The 16,858-nt window shown below is 48.3% G+C and overlaps 1 protein-coding gene across 1 annotated transcript in view; it reads right to left on the bottom strand.

The window, feature by feature from the left end:
- Positions 1 to 16,639, bottom strand: part of C1R (complement component 1, r subcomponent) — a 31,698-nt gene extending 15,059 nt beyond the window's left edge. The window contains exons 1-4 of the mRNA XM_015413046.1: positions 16,520 to 16,639; positions 13,604 to 13,826; positions 8,506 to 8,698; positions 2,717 to 2,860 (exon numbers count right to left, since the gene is read on the bottom strand). Coding sequence (XP_015268532.1) covers positions 2,717 to 2,860; positions 8,506 to 8,698; positions 13,604 to 13,826; positions 16,520 to 16,521 — 562 coding nt within the window. The 5' untranslated portion in view covers positions 16,522 to 16,639. The remainder of the gene's footprint in view (positions 1 to 2,716; positions 2,861 to 8,505; positions 8,699 to 13,603; positions 13,827 to 16,519) is intronic.
- Positions 16,640 to 16,858: the final 219 nt, after the last annotated feature.

The following is a 16,858-nucleotide window of genomic DNA, read 5'->3' as shown; positions in this document are numbered from 1 at the left end:
ATTTTCGCTCGCGCCTCTCCTCCCCCCCCCCCCCAACCCTGCCCTCTCCACCCACACAATCTCCAGATATTTCCCAGCCTGGAGTTCACAACTCTAACACAAAGGGCCGTCCCCAGCTTATTTTGCACCCTAGGCGGGGATCCCTTCTGGCGCCCCCCTCCCCGGGCGCCCACCAATTTTCAAAAATAAATGCATTTTAGGAAGAATGAAAACTACAAATAATCAAGAAACTCCCAGAGTACGGGGCCGGGTGCAGTTTGGCGCCCCTAAGGGCCAGCCCGCTCTAGGCGATCGCCTAGTTCGCCTTGTGAGTGAGCCGGCCCTGCTTACAATCTCCTTTCCCTTCCCCTCCCCACAACAGACACCCTGTGAGGTAGGTTGGGCTGAGAGAGCTCTGAGAGAACTGTTTGTGAGAGAACAGCTCTGAAAGAACTGTGGCTTACCCAAGGTTACCCAGCAGCTGCACGTGGAGGAGTGGGGAATCAAACTTGGTTCTTCCAGATTAGAGTCCGTACTCTTAACCACTACACCAAACTGGCTCTCAACACGAAACTGGATATCTTTGTGTCATCTTTGATACCGTAGGAGGTCCACCTTTGGGGACCCTTCTTTCTTTTGTCACTCAGCCATTGGACTCCCTTAATGTAGTAATGTGTAATAATACCTACTACTCTTGGTCAAGTTTGGCAAGCGGAGAAAGGCGGAGTAAAAAGGTTTTACAGAAACTAACTAACTGTGATTGACGAAGGACGCGTTGACTGTTGAAAGCTGATACTCTGAAACTCTTGTTGGTTTCTAAACACTACCGAACTCAAATCTAACTGTTCTACTGAAGAATAAACTGGCTACCCTCTGAAACAAAATAAATCCTGGTTCTGTCTTCATGGTGTCTGAAGTGGATTAGAAATCCTGCCTCACTTATGAATTTGAATTGAAAATACAGGTAAGCTCCCCCTCCCCTTTGTAACCTTCTTTAGCCAGCCAGATTGTGAATAAAGGTAAAGGTTCCCTTGCTCGAAAGCCAGTCGAGTCTGACTCTAGGGTTGCCGTGCTCATCTCCATTTCACAGCCGAAGAGCCAGCGCTGTCCGAAGACGTTTCCGTGGTCATGTGGCCGGCATGACTAAACACCAAGGCGCACGGAACGCTGTTCCCTTCCCACTGAAGCGGTACCTATTTATCTCCTTGCAATTTCTTGCTTTCGAACTGCTAGGTTGGCAGGAGCTGGAACTAGAGATGGGAGCTCACTCTGTCTTGCGGCAACCCGGGTCTCGAACTGCTGAACTACTGACCTTCTACAGCCTGCAGTTCAGCGTCTTGACCACTTGAGCCACCGCAGCTCCCAAGATTGTGAATACAGTGACTGAAAAGGCTGGTGAGGTAATTACATCAAGTCGAATCCTTTTTTGGATGCGGCCCTTGGCTAACTAATAATAACACTCTGCCTCCGCGTTTTGTCCTCCCTTCTTCCAAGGACCTCAGGGCTGTGCCCAGAGGCCTCCATTTTATCCTCACAAAACCCCTGTGAGGTAGGTGGGTTTAGCTGTTGTGACTGGCCCAAGGTCACCCAGCAAGCTTCATGGCAAGCAGGGATTTGAATGTGAGTCTCCCTAGTCCAAGCCCAACACTCTAATCACTACACCACACGACCAGTGTCCGAAGAACTTAATATATATTATTACAGTAATGCTTAATAAATACCCCATGTACCCCATACACGGTACCAAAGCTGAGAAATATTGGCTTATTTTATTTTATTTATATCCTGCCCTCCCCGCATAGCAGGCTCAGAGCGGGTTCCATCATACGAGGTAACAATTACATAAATATGCAAATAACAGTTAAAATCAATTAAAATACATCAAAATTAAAATACAAGCTATAGAGTCTGATACTCTGGAGCCTCAACAGATGGGGTCTACTACAAGCTGGGGTTATTCAGATCCGGGTTACTGGAGGGGAGGCCCACTTAGTGAAGCTAGAGCTGATGTGAGATTTGAACCAGTGACCCTTTGGGTTCAAGTTGGGCCATTAAAGTATAACAGCTATAAGAAGAACATAAAAACATAACAAGACCCCTGCTGGACCAGAGCAGTGGTCCATCTAGTCCAACATCCCGTGTGGCCAACCAGTTACTCTGGAGGGTCAACAAACTGGGCATAGAGGCTGTGGCCTTCCCCTGATATTGCCTCCTGGCACTGGGATCCAGGGGTTTACTGCCTCTGAACATGGATGTTCCCTTTGGTCACCATGACTAGTAGCCACTGATAGGCCTGTCCTCCCTGAACCTATCTAATCCCCTTTTTAAAGCTATCTACCCTTGCAGCCATCGCTACCTTCTCTGGCAGCAAATCCACATTCGAATCACTCGTTTGATAAAGGTGTCTTTTCTTTTTCTCCTGCCAACCGAGCAGTTCGAAAGCAAGAAATTGCAAGTAGATAAATAGGTACCACTTCGGTGGGAAGGTAACAGCATTCCGTGCACCTCGGTGTTTAGTCATGCCGGCCACGTGACCACGGAAACGTCTTCGGACAGCGCTGGCTCTTCGGCTTTGAAACGGAGATGAGCACCGCAACCCTAGAGTCGGACTCGACTGGCTTTCGAGCAAGGGAACCTTTACCTTTACCTATTTTCTTTTTAGCTGTCCCGAATCTGCTGCCCACCAGCTCAGCCTCAGCTCTCTGAGCTTCCTAGTCCTCAGTGCTCGTCCTCTCACCTTTACAAGAATGCTGGTCACTCTGGAGACGGTAACCGGGCTGGCAGGAGCAGAAGTAGCCCCCTACATAGTTGTGGCAGAAGTGCTGGCACCGCGGTCTCTGCTCTTCTTCAACGCTGTTCCCTCGGGCGCATTCATCCAAATCTAGGAAGTTCAGAAATCCAGAGATGGGAAGTGATTAGGACTGAACCGGGGTTTAAAGGCTTAGAGTTTGCAGCCTCTACCACTGGCCCTGACCTGGAGAGCCCAAGCTAGCCCTCTCTCGCAAGATCTCAGAAGCTAAGCAAGGGTCAGCCCTGGCTAAGGCTGTGATGCGGAGGCAGGCGATGGCAAACCACCTCTGAACGTCTTTTGCTTGAAACCCCTACTTGGCCGCTGTACATCAGCTGTGACTTGACGGCATTTTCCACCGCCCCACCAGTGAAAGGAGGAATCCAGGACCTTCTGTGAGTGATCCAGAGGCAATACTCAGTGCATAGTAGGGTTGCCATCCCCCCGGTGGGGCCAGGGGATCCCCTGATTTTGGGGGGGCCCAATCCACTGCCAGCCACCTGGCTGACGGGGGAACCTCCACCCCCGAACAGCAGCAGCCTACGGGGAGACTGATTAAGCAATAACATCACTGGTAGTGATGCCATCATGCTGGGGCTGTTGCACAGCGACGCTCTAGCATTCGGGGGGGGACTCTATGGTTACCATAGAGTTTTTGCCCCGAATGCTAGAGCGTCGCCATGCAACGGCCCTAACGGAAGCATGCAGGGCAGAAGAGTTCCGGAGAGGAGCCAGGAGCCCCCCGCCACAGGAGAGGTGAGACCTGGCAACCCTACCCCACAGTGGGGTTGCTAACTTCAGGTTGGGGAATTCCTGGAGATTTGGGGGTGGAGCTTAGGGAAGCCAGGGTTTGGGGAGGAGAAGGGGCCTCAGCTGGCTATAATGCCACAGAGTCCACCCTCCAAAGCAGCCATTTTCTCCTGATCTCTGTCATCTGGAGATGAGCTGTAATTCCAGGAGCTCTCCAGGCCCCGCTTGGAGGCTGGCACCCTGAGTGGCTAGCCTCTTACAATCCACCCCCAAAATCTCCAGGTATTGGAGCTGGCAACCCTGCTTGGGAGTTTTCCCAGAGATTTGGGGATAGTGCCTAGGGTGGGTGGAACTTGGGGAGGAGAGGAAGCTCAGGATGTGAAGCCATCCATCCCACTCCTCCACGGAAACTGATCTCCAGACTATTTTGGGAGATTTGGGGAGAACTCAAGGCCACACTTGGAGGCTGGCAACTATAAGAACATAAGAGAAGCCAATGTTGGATCAAGCCAGTGGCCCATCCAGTCCAACACTCTGTCACACAGTGGCCAAAAATACCAGGTGCCATCAGGAGGTCCACCAGCAGTGGGACCGGGACACTAGAAGCCCTCCCAATGTCACCCCAACCCCCAGCACCAAGAATACAGAGCATCACTTGCCCCAGACCGAGAGTTCCTATCTATACCTTGTGGCTCATAGCCACTGATGGACCTCTGCTCCATATGCTTATCCAATTCCCTCTTGAAGCCGTCCACACTTGTAGCGGCCACCACTACCTGTGGCAGTGAATTCCATCTGTTAATCACTCTTTGGTATGTTTTATATAGAAGTGTGTTTCATATAGTATTTAATATATATACAGTATAGTATTTAATACATATATAGTATAGTATTTAATCAGCCATGTAGTACAAAACCATGTACTTGCCAGCATGCAGTGAAAATGAATTTTTGAAAATGAATAAAGACTCATGTGATACACAGGATGCTCGTTGCATTTCTGCATGATGTCCTGCTCTGCCCTTGCCTCCTTCCCATCAGCCTCCACTAGAGTTAATTCTGGTGCAATAGAATAATTTACAGGGCTACTAATCACTCCTGATAAGGAGAGAGAGCAGAAATACTCATCTGCAAAAAAAGATCTTCCAATCAGAAGGCCAACTCAGAACTGGAACTCATACAGAATCAGAAGAGGTAAACTCTTCTAAGGGTGTGTCATTCATCTTCCTGACATACACTCAAAGTAAACCCTTATTGCTATAAGTATGATGTTTGCTTCCAATTTTGTTTCGGAGGGGGGGGGAAGTATACCTTCACTATCAGAGATTTGGGGAAAGCACTTAACAAAACCTGCAGTTTCATCTAATGTAGATTTGATGTATTGTCGAAATTGCCTCCATTTATAGCTAATACAAACATTTTGTATATATTTTTGCATTAAATCTTATCCCCGTGTGCATAGTAAAAGCAAAACCATGAAAACGTTCCAGGCAGCCAAGCTTTAAGACTGGAAAGAATTCTGGCTGGTTTGCAAACTGTAATCCAGAAATCTCCAGCTAAAGCAAAAGAGCTAATTAGAGTTTATCAGGAGAAGGAGTTATTTTTTGGGGGGGGACCATGCAGGCACATAGCTACCAAATTCTGAGAGGTAACTGGCGCAAGCATGGCACAATGCCATCATTGCATGGTGCTGTCTTCGACAAACCACTCACAATCTGCATGCTGGCATGGTGTTCTACAACCACTTCCCAATTTCCACTGGCAAGAGGTTCACTTTTCCTTCTCTTTTCAGTGGCTATTTAGGGCTTGGCTACATATTAGGGTATGAAGAAATGCCTTTTTCTCTCCTGAGAGGCCGTGAATGAACCAAACCTCCCTTTTGCTTTTTAACAGTTGCTGCAATGGCTTTCCAGCTTACTTGTATACATATGCTAATGGATCTACCAGGAGAGATAAAGGGTAGGTAAAGTTCTCCCCCCTTCTCCAAGCAGGGAGCATAGAGCTGGAGGACTTTGGGCTAGCAAGGCACCAAGGAAGATGCTCCAGGAAGCACCTCTTTGACCTGACCTGGCCTGGCCAGGTCAATGGGAGGGAAAACAGATATGATAAAATCTCCTTGTTGGAGGAGGACATTCTCTTTTTATGGGATGCTGAGGACATGAGAGCATGCACACAGACCTCTCCTCTGGGACCGCAGCCATTGACTATCTGTTTGCCTACAGAAGGAGGGATCTTCAAGGTAATGGTAGCTTTGTAGGGATTGGTAACTTCCTAAGCTTAAGGCGCTGCCTATCCTATTTTAACATCAGACAGGGCATGTCTAGAGAGGGGGACAGAGGATTTGTGTTTTTACCCATTTATTTTGGTTTCCTTGCTCTATCTGGTGCTGCGATACAAATATGCTTGTAAACATTTTCTTTTTAATAAATACTTTGTAACTTTTGATGCTGGCTGTGGTTCTCTGTACCACATAGACCTCCACCATATCAACACGCTATGTTAAAAGGAGCACCAGGAGGGGGGAAGGCAGTCAGTTGGTAAGTGGCCATTCCCCCAGGGGTGTACAAGGCAGTAATCTGTCTCTGTGGGGACCAGTCACTGGGCAGTGAGAGACACAGAAAGGAAGCTGGGAGCTCTGTCCCTCCCAGCAGGCAATTTCTTGCAAAAAGGGCAGGTGGTGGCGGCGGGCTACCCAAGAGTGGAAGAAAAGCCCCTCCAGAGAGTTGGGAACCCCTAGGAGGGCAGGACGGAATAGGGCCTGCAGGCCAGAGCAGGCCAGTTCCGCCATATATGGTTTCTTCCATTTTTTGCCACTTTAGCAAATCTAGTTTCCAAGGTTGCTTTCTTAAGGAGGAGAGCAGTTGGAGAAGGGCAGGGAAACTCTAACCCAGTGGTTCTCAACCTGTGGGTCGTGACCCCTTTGGGGGTCAAACGACCCTTTCACAGGAGTTGCCTAAGACAATCGGAAAACATAAATTTTTGATGGTCTTATGATAGCAACAAAAATAATTTTATGGTTGGGGGTCACCACAACATGAGGAACTGTATTAAATGGTCACGGCATTAGTAAGGTTGAGAACCACTGCTCTAACCCTTTCCTCTCTTGCTATTATGATGCTGGAGAAGCCACACCTGAGCTACCATTAGCCCTTCCTGGGACAAAACTTAGAAGCTGCAGTTTTTCCCATGGGGGGGGTAATAACTTGGGGGTTGCTTTTTCAAATGGGACAGGACGAAAGGGTTCAAATTTCCCTCTCTCCTCTCACTTTTCTTTTTAAAGCAATCCTAGCAGATAAATTTGCAGAAGTGGGGGGGGGGGAAGCTTTACTTAAAAAAAACACAACTCTGTGGGCTCCATAGCATTCTGACACAGCGTAGTGGGCACAGCCACAAAATGGTTGCCAGAAAACAGGACGCGGGGCCAGCCACAAAATGGCTGCCACAGTTTACCTTCAGTCACACAGTGAAGATTCTTGTGCCGTGGTGGCAGCTGCTGCCAGAGCAACATGTTAAAAAATCTGCACAGCCAATCTAATCTCCAATAGCCAATCAGAATCCTTGCTGGGCAAAAAAACCCATCTTGCCCCATCTACTTTCTAAGAACACTTTGTCGGTGCCAGAAAAGGTGTTGGCGGGCGACACAGCACCCAAAGGCACCACGGTGGGGACTCCTGCTGTAAAGGATAGTTGAGTCCTTAAAATGGAGAATTATTGCTCCAGATGAGAGTAGTCAGTAGTTCCAGAACCTTCTTTTGGCAACTGATGTTTGACCTTTGCCCAAATGTTGCCAGTTCCTGACATGACGCCTGTGTTCAACGGGGAGTAAAGCTTGTCAGTTCTCTCAGCACCATCCAGGATGCTAGTCAGAGCAGGGGATGGGAATGGGGCTATTTTGGGGCAGGAACGCACAGGAACGGAGTTCCGGCTGGCTTCCAAGTTGGCCACACCCAGCAGGAACTCATTAGCATAATAGGCCACACCCAGCAGCAGAAACTCATTAGGATTGGCTACATTAGGGGTGTGTGGCCTAACATGCAAAGGAGTTCCTGCTACAAAAAAAGGCCCTGGGTTTTGACAACAAACAAGGTAAACAGAATAAGAAGCAAAAGGTGGGTGTGGCTGGATGACCACACTTCTGGTAACATGGGGGTGCGGCCTAATGCGCTAATGAGCTGTGCTTTCAGGGGTGTGGCCTAATATGCTAATGAGTTTCTGCTGTTGGGTGTGGTCTATTATGCTAATGAGTTCCTGCTGGGCTTTTTCTACAAAAAGGGCCCTGGAATGGGGGCAGGGACAAGGGATGGGACCGCATGTGATTTCAACAGATCATTACAGCCCACAATTCTGCTGCTCCTGGAAAGCAGGTGATCCCAGTGTTGGCAGAGTTTAGATATGCAAGGAAGTGGAGCACTGACTGTTTAGAGAAAAAAATTAAGTAGCTTATTAAAAGAAGAACAAACTGTTATAGAACATACAGAGGGAAAGCCTAAACGAACCAATCTTACTGCTGTGAGAGGGGCAAAGAGCAACAGGGAGCTCTACAGGGAGCAGGAAGTCTCCAGAAGAGCCAATCAGGAGACAGCAAGGACACAATTTGAAAAAGTGGGCAGTCCCCTAGTCTAGCTATGCCAACTAGCAGTCCTTCAGCTGTCCCCCTGTAGGACGATCTTCAGATCTTCTTCATAAGGCTGCCCTGTAGACCTTGCATAGTCCAACACCCAGAGGGTCAACCTTGCTCCCGCTGCAAAGCTCCCAGATCAGCTGCTTTCTCTCCGTGTGAGCAGATGGATGGTGGAAAAGGCTATTCCTCTGTGCCTGATTGGCATAGGTAGCTGGCACTGAACAGGTGGCCAAAGGGTCACAATGTCCGACCTCAGGCTTCTGCTAAGCACGACTCAGGTCCCTCGGTCAGGCCTTTGCCGATAGGCTCATACTATCGTGTTAGCACAACGTGTTTCTTCCACAAGGTCTGGGGGTTGGATACTCACCTACAGCTTCATAATAGGCCAGGAAGCCCTTGTAGAAGACAAGCTCGCCATTGTCTTCGTTGGAAAAGTCAGAGTGGAACACCAGCCGCATTCGGTTCCCCGAAGACACCACCTCTCGCCTCCCAGGGTGGTTACCAGTGGCTGAGTCCAACTGGCCGCAGAACCGGCCCAGGTCTTTCTTGTCTGCTGTGATCTGGCAGAGCCCAGTTGGGGGGTGCATAGAGGAGGAGAAAGCATGAGAACCCGTGAGTTTGCCATGAAAGAATAGCACAACCAGGTCCATAGACCCAACAGGACTTTGGCCAGGTGCTTCTCAACCAAATCCATGTCGGGGGTGGGGGGAAGAGGGGAGTCACATGGGCAATTGTTTTGGAAAGGGAGGTGAATACAAAAATCAGTTTCTGCTGGGGGGGGGTGTTATTCAAAGGGGGGAACAATGGCTTCCCTGGTACTGGGGTAAGGAAAATGGTGCTTATGTGACAAGGGACTCGGTAACTCTGGCTGAGGGTCTGGAAGCTGTGGTGGGATGGCTAAAACAGAGCCGGCTGAGACTGAATCCTTCCAAGACGGAGGTTCTGTGGCTGGGGTGGGGAGATTCAGGTTTGGGGTGCCAACTTCCAGCTCTCAACAGTGTCCCCTTAAGACCGGCACCAGCCGTCAAGAGCTTGGGTGTGATTTTGGATGCCTCCCTAACAATGGAGGGCCAGGTTGCAAATGTTGCCAAACTGGCGTTTTCCCAACTCTGCCAGGTTAGGCAACTGGCTCCCTACCTGTCTCGGCCTGATCTAGCCACAGTAATCCATGCAATGGTCACCTCTAGATCAGACTACTGTAACTCACTCTATGTGGGCCTACCCTTGAGGTTGACCCAGAAACTCCAATGGGCACAGAATGCAGCACTGTGGGTCCTTACAGGGCCCTCGTGTACAGCACACATCCATCCTGTGCTACGAGAGCAGCACTGGCTTCCGGTGGAGTACTGGATCCAGTTCAAGGTTCTGATGTTGACCTTCAAGGCCCTTAATGGTCAGGGACCCATGTATCTTCGGGACTGCCTCTCCCAGTATACTCCCAGACGAGCACTGCGCTCAGTAGATCAGAACTTACTGGTGGTCACCAGGCCAAGGGATGTCCCGCTGTCCTCAACTGGGGCTAGTGTTTTCTGACCTGGGTCCAACCTTGTGCAACTCTCTGCCAAACAATATCCATGCCCTGTGGGACTTGATGCAGTTCCACAGGACCTGTAAGGCAGAGATGTTCCACCAGGCATTTCGTTGAGGACAGCAACGGTCTCGTCCTTCTGGGACTCCCATCCCCTGCCCCCCCCGGTGGCAGTGGCACTAATGGAATTCTCTTAGCACCTTTCTTGGCACTTTATTACAGTCTGTAACCAGCACAAAACAGTCCAGATATATCAAAAACTGGATATCACAACAGAACTATAATAATACGAAATTTAGATCCTAATGTAAAGACAGGACAAAACTGAAACATTTACTAACTAGCACCATCTTTTTAGGTTAATCAGTTTGCTTGTACTGTTTCAAACTGTTTTTAAATTATATATGTTCTGAATTTACTATGTTGTACACTGCCTTCAGCCCCGGGACAGCATATTTTGCATCAAAACGGGGGGGGGGGAGCCAGAAGGTGCACGAGAGCATCAGCGTACAGCACAGAAACAGGAAAATAACTCACTCCCTATCTGCACCTACGTCAGACCAAACACCAGATGTGGAAGCAACCCTGGCGAGCTCTTGGTTGTGGCTAAAGTGGGTCTTGGGGAGGGGGGCACATAAGGAAGTGGAGAATACATGATATGGAAGAGGATAGTGCAAATAAGGAAAAGGAGAAGAGATTATAACGAGAGTAATCCATGACAAGGAAGTGGAGAATGCATTATAAGCAAGGAGATAATGCAGATAAGGAAGAAGGTAATGCTTGATAAAGAAGAGGGTAATGCTTGATAAAGAAGAGGGTAATGCGATAACGAAGTGGGTAATGCTTGATAAAGAAGAGGGTAATGCTTGATAAAGAAGAAGGTAATGCTTGATAAAGAAGAGGGTAATGCTTGTTAACGAAGAGAGTAATGCTTGATAAAGAAGTGGGTAATGCTTGATAACGAAGAGGGTAATGTGATAACGAAGAGGGTAATGCTTGATAAAGAAGAGGGTAATGCTTGATAAAGAAGAAGGTAATGCTTGATAAAGAAGAGGGTAATGCTTGATAAAGAAGAGGGTAATGCTTGTTAATGAAGAGGGTAATGCTTGATAAAGAAGAGGGTAATGCTTGTTAACGAAGAGGGTAATGCTTGATAAAGAAGAGGGTAATGCTTGATAAAGAAGAGGGTAATGCTTGATAGCTGTGACCTGGCTAGCCCGGTCTCATCAGATCTTGCAAGCTATGCGGGGTCAGCCCTGCTCAGTATTCGGATGAGAGACTACCAAGGAATAGTAGAGTTGCTAGGCAGAGGCAGGCAACAGCAAACCACCACTGAATGTCTCTTGCCTTGGAAACCCTGTGGGGTCGCCATAAGTTGGCTGAGACTCAACAGCACCTTCCACCACCACCGATGCATAATAAAGAAGAGAGTAATGCACATAAGGAAGAGGGTAACACAGAAAACAAAGAAAGTAATGCGTAAGAAAGAAGAGGGTAACGCAGATTTAAAAAGAGGGTAATGCAAGATAAGGAAGAGGTAATTTCATGATAGCCCTGACCTGGCTAGCCTGATCTTGGAAGCTAAGTGGGGTCAGCCCTGGTCAGTTTTTGGATGGGAGACCACCAAGGAATACCAGGGTTGCTACACAGAGGCAGGCAATGGCTAACCACTTCTGAACATCTCTTGCCTTGAAAATCGTATGGTATATCACCATAGCTCGGCTGTGACTTGACAGCACTTTCCACCACCATCAATGCATGGTAAGGAAGAGGGTAATGCATAAGAAGGAAAAGCGTAATTCATGACAATGAAGAGGATAATGCATGACAATGAAGAAGGTAATGCGTGATACGGAAGAAAGTGATGCATAAGAATGAAGAAGGTCATGGATAAGAGGGAAAAGGCTAATGCAGATAAGGAAGAGGGTAATGTAGGTATAACATTTCTCTCTTTTTTGGTTCCCTTTCTCTTTTTCTTGGCTGAGCAGCCCCTTTCCTTTCTTCTTTGTTTCTCTGCTCCAGCCAGTTGTTTAAATATGTATAGATATATGCTGACCCAGCCTAGGGAACGGAGGGACCAACTACAATCTTTCTTTTGTCTTTGTCTGATAATGGCGCACGAGAGGCTGGTGGTAATTCAAAACAAAGAAACTGCTTTATTTTACTTGTGAGTGGAAATGGTCAGGTAGGTATTAGGGTTAGATGGTGAACAGGCAACAGGAATGAGGTAGCTTTGTATAAATATAAATAGTTTGTCAGAAACAAGTAGCTGTTTAGTTATACACAAGTCTTTAAAACTGAGGAGAGAGATTTCTTGGCAGTCTCTGCTTAAATAGACAAGCATAAGCTTTTGTCTCAAAGGTACTTGTGTTGGTAAAGGCAGGAACATTCACACAAGATCCAATTTCCTTTCTTAACCACCTGATAAGGTTCACACCCCTGTACTAGGAGCTATTTCCTTCAGACTCACATGTCTCTTGAGAAACCTGTATAAAGGCCAAGAAGCGACAGTTAGAACCGGATATGGAACAACTGATTGGTTCAGCATAGGAAAAGGAGTACGACAAGGATGTATATTGTCACCTTGCTTATTTAATATATATGTAGAGTACATCATGCGAAATGCTGGCCTGGATGAATCGCAAGCGGGAATTAAGATTGCTGGGGAAAAGATCAACAACCTCAGATATGCAGACGATACCACTCTAATGGCAAAAAGTGAAGAGGACCTCAAGAGCCTCTTGCTCAGGATAAAAGAGGAGAGCGCAAAAGTGGGCTTGAAGCTCAACATCAAAAAAACTAAGATCATGGCATCCAGCCCCATCACTTCTTGGCAAATAGAAGGGGAAGTCGTGGAAGTAGTGACAGACTACACGTTCCTGGGATCCCAGATCACCGCAGACTGTGACAGCAGCCATGAAATTAAAAGACTCCTGCTCCTTGGGAGGAAAGCGATGGCGAACCTAAACAGCATGATAAAAAGTAGAGACATCACCCTGCCAACAAAAGTCCGCATGGTCAAAGCAATGGTATTCCCAGTAGTCATGTATGGCTGCGAGAGTTGGACTATAAGGAAGGCCGAGCGCCGAAGAATAGATTCTTTTGAACTATGGTGCTGGAGAAGACTCTTGAGAGTCCCTTGGACTGCAAGAAGATCCAATCAGTCCATCCTAAAAGAAATCAACCCTGACTGTTCCCTGGAAGGCCAGATAATGAAACTGAAGCTCAAATACTTTGGCCACCCAATGAGAAGGAAGCACTCCCTGGAGAAGACCCTGATGCTGGGAAAGATTGAAGGTCAAAGAAGACTGGTACGGCAAAGGATGAGATGGTTAGACAGTGTCATCAATGCAACGAACATGAAATTGAGCAAACTTCAGAGGACGGCGGAAGACAGGAGGGCCTGGCGGGAGCTGGTCCATGGGGTCGCGAAGAGTCGGACTCGACTGTGCGACTGAACAACAAAAATTTCCCTCAGGAAAGGGCCACTCGTTCACTTCCCTAACTCAGGATCCTTCTTGATCCTCTCACTCTGCTTAAATCTCCTTCACAGTCAACTGTCATTCTTAACTGCCACTCTCAACTGTAGAATTCCATTTGAATCCCAACACTCAGAATTTTCAGACCAAGTTAAAGCATTAACTGTCTGTCACAGTAGGTAAAAGGGTAATGCATAATAAAGAAGGGGGTAATGCATGATAAGGAAGACGGTAATGCCAATAATGAAGAGGATAACGCGTAATAAAAAAGAGGGTAATGCACTAAGGGGGAGGGCAATAATAAATAATAAAATAAAGCAGAGTTTTGGATCACATGCCAAGGGCAACATACTGTCTTGCAAAATGCAGACACCCTTTGGCTCTGGGTAATGGATATCTCCTGGTGCACCCTTCCCAGTCCACGCTGCACCCTTGTCTCTTTTCAAAAACACACACACCTTGACATAGTCGTACAAACAAGCCTCGGACGGCTCCAAATCGAACTCCCAGAACTTCAGCTTCACTCTGAAACCCTTGGGCACGGCAATGTCCCAGGTGCTGACATTGTTGTTCGGGTATGGCTTGGGGTAATTGGGGGACCTGATCTCTCCAAACTGGGCTGGACTGGAACCGACCATTCCAGAGAGGAAAGCTCCAAGCAGGAGAAGGATTGGGGCAAACCTGTAAACAGAACAGACGTCAAGGAGAGCAGGAGACATATCAAGGACTCAGCACTTATGGGGACCCCCACCTCCCAAATTTTGTACCACGAAAACCTGAACAGTGCGACTTGTAAAAATGAATTACCTTTCACTGATTTTGCATGATTCGTTCTAATTTCAGTCAATTATTGGGACTTAGGGTTGCCGAGTCCCCCTGGCCACTGGTGGGGGTTGGGGAGTAGCCAGATCCTGATTGGGGAAACTGCTGGAAATTTGGGGGTGGAGCCTGGGGTGGACAGGGACCTCAGTGGGGCCCAATGCCATAGAGTCCACCCTCCAAAGCATCTATTTTCTTCAGATCTCTGTCGTCTGGAGATGAGCTGTAATTCCGGGGGATCCCCAGGTCCCACCTGGAGGCTGGCATCCCTATTGGGACTAGCAAAGAACCAAGTGCCTTGGAAGCCCTAATGTTTCGAATAAGAATAAAATAAAGGTGTGATATTGACGTCCCCAATAAATATCCTCCTTAGCATCCACTCTGAGACTTCACTTAACATCAGTGATGTATCTTAATACTATACCTGAAGCTCCGAAGGCAAGAAACTTGTTTTTTTCCTAAATGAAAGTATGAATTTTCAGAACGCAAAAATCTGTGCCCTGTACCAAACTTTTGACTTGTGCAGTAAAGATGGCAGATTTGCTGCACTGATGCAGGCCTGCATATGGGCCAACTATAGAACATGACCTTGAACCTTCGAAAGAAACTATGTGTGTGCTGAGAATTGTTTGGTTTTGTTAAAATGCACCCGTTTTAGACCAAGAGTGAAAGGCTGAGGTGGAAGTCAACATCTGATAGCTGTAAGCGGATTAGGTAGGAGGAGATACTGAAGACTTGGTTCCCTCAGAACTGATCCCATGGAGCTGCCTTCTCTGCTCAGACCTTTGGTCTATGGGGTTGCCAACTTCCAAGTGGTGGCTGGAGATCTCCTGGGATTACTACAGATCTCCAGGCGACAGAGGCTATTCACTTGGAGAAAATGGCTGCTACGAGTGGGGGGTTGCCATCCCCCCAGAGGTGACATCATCACGCAGGGTACATTGTGGGAGACGCTCTAGCATTTCAGAAAAAACTCTATGGTAACAATAGAGTCTTCCCTCAAATGCTAGAGCATCCCCCTCGCAACATACCCTATGTGATGATGTCACCTCTGGGTGACATCATCGAGTTGGGCACGCGCTGAAGGCTCCAGGAAGAAGACAGGAGCACACATACCCCGCCGGAACACAGTAAGGACCTGGCAACACTGATGTCACTCCCCTCCCCAAAACCCACCCTCCTCGGGCTCCAGCCCTCCCCCCCGTGATGGGGCCGGATGCCATGATCTTAGTTTTTTTGATGTTGAGCTTCAAGCCCACTTTTGCGCTCTCCTCTTTTATACCCTGAGCAAGAGGCTCTTTAGGTCCTCTTCACTTTCTGCCATTAGAGTGGTATCGTCTGCATATCTGAGGTTGTTGATCTTTTCCCCAGCTATCTTAATTTCTGCTGGTGATGGAGTGGTCCTTAATCACAGCAGGATAGTTCCTAGTGGGCCATTACCATGGATAACACTAGCGGCCAGAAGCAAGCTGAATACGATTGCCAACCTTCAGATGGGGCCTGGAGATCTCCCGGAATTAGCAGCTGATCTCGAGACTCCTGGGATCAGCTCCCTCGGAGAAAACGGCTGCTTTGTAGGATGAACATTTAGGGTTGCCAGCTCCAGTTTGGGAAACACCTGGAGATTCTGGGGGTGGAGCCTGAGGAGGGTGGGGTTTGGGGAGGGGAGGGGCTTCAATGGGGTATAGTGCCATAGACTCCACCTTGCAAAGCAGCCATTTTCTCCAGATCCGTTTTAATCGCAGGAGATCTCCAGCCACCCCCTGGTGGTTGGTAGCCGTAACCTCCCTTCCCGGGCTCCACCTTCAGTGCTCCTGGAATTCCCCAGTCTGGAATTGGCAACTGTAAAGCTCTCCTGCTTGGTTCAGTTTGCTCAGGTGCAATTTTAAGGGCCCCATCCACTACTGTGGACAAACACAGCAACATGCAGTTTGTTTCCTTTTAGACTATGTTACATACCCACGGGGGTCATTCCCTGCGGGAGCGCACAGGAGCGGAGCTCCGGCAGTAAAGAGCCCAGGGGGCGGGCACTTGCAACAAGCCCCGCCTCCTGCTCCCAGCAGTCCTCAGTCAGAGCAAGAAGCAGCCAGGTAAGTTGCAGAGCCCGCTCCACCCCCCCAGTCCAAAACAGTCCAGTGGCACCTTTAAGACCAAGTTTTATTCAGGTACAAGCTCTCCCTCCTCTGCGAGGACAGATCTGCACGTTCCCCCCCCCAATAGCTAGCAATCCAAAACAGTCCAGTGGAGCCTGAGCGGTGGGTCAGGGGATGTGGCATATGCAAATAAATTATGCTAATGAGTTATGCTAATGAGCTCCTGCACCTCTTTTTCTACGGAATGACCCCTGCATACCCATAAAAACATAGTTCTGTAGACCCAGCCCAGAGTGACCCTGGTTGATTCCTTGGATCTTAGAGCAGCATCCTAGTTTAGTTGTGGGCCAAAGAGTTAATGCCGCCCTTTGCCAGAGACCACCAGATCCTTTTGCCGTCTCTTTGCCAAGCCTGTGCTTTGCTTGAGCCTCCCACTCCCTTCCCCGCAAATTGAACACTCACATGGCCGGTGGGTCGACTTAAATCTCTGCCTCTTCCTCCCTCCAGTTCTCCTTTGTTGTGTTTTGCAAACCAGTCTCTTGTAAACGCTCAGCCCTGCTTGCCGTGATTCACAGAGAGGGGCAAGACCATGCTGGGAGGAAGGGAGGGAAGGCAGATATAGCGGGTGTCCAAAATGAATTGGGCAATCTGACAGTGGTTCCCCCGTGGCCTGGAGTCTGCTGCCTCCTGCTGCTCTCGTCTGGAATGGGCCAGACATTTTAGAATCTGATTCCAGATGAGCAGATGTGGATAGCCTCTTGTAAGGGAAAAAACAAAACAAAACCACCAAGGATTCTGCTG

Source organism: Gekko japonicus, unplaced genomic scaffold, assembly GCF_001447785.1.
Source record: "Gekko japonicus isolate JY-2015 unplaced genomic scaffold, Gekko_japonicus_V1.1 scaffold2557, whole genome shotgun sequence".
In the NCBI taxonomy this organism is placed as follows: Eukaryota; Metazoa; Chordata; class Lepidosauria; order Squamata; family Gekkonidae; genus Gekko; species Gekko japonicus.
Note: the sequence above shows the minus strand (reverse complement) of the source record. Positions and strands in the feature narration are given on the sequence as shown.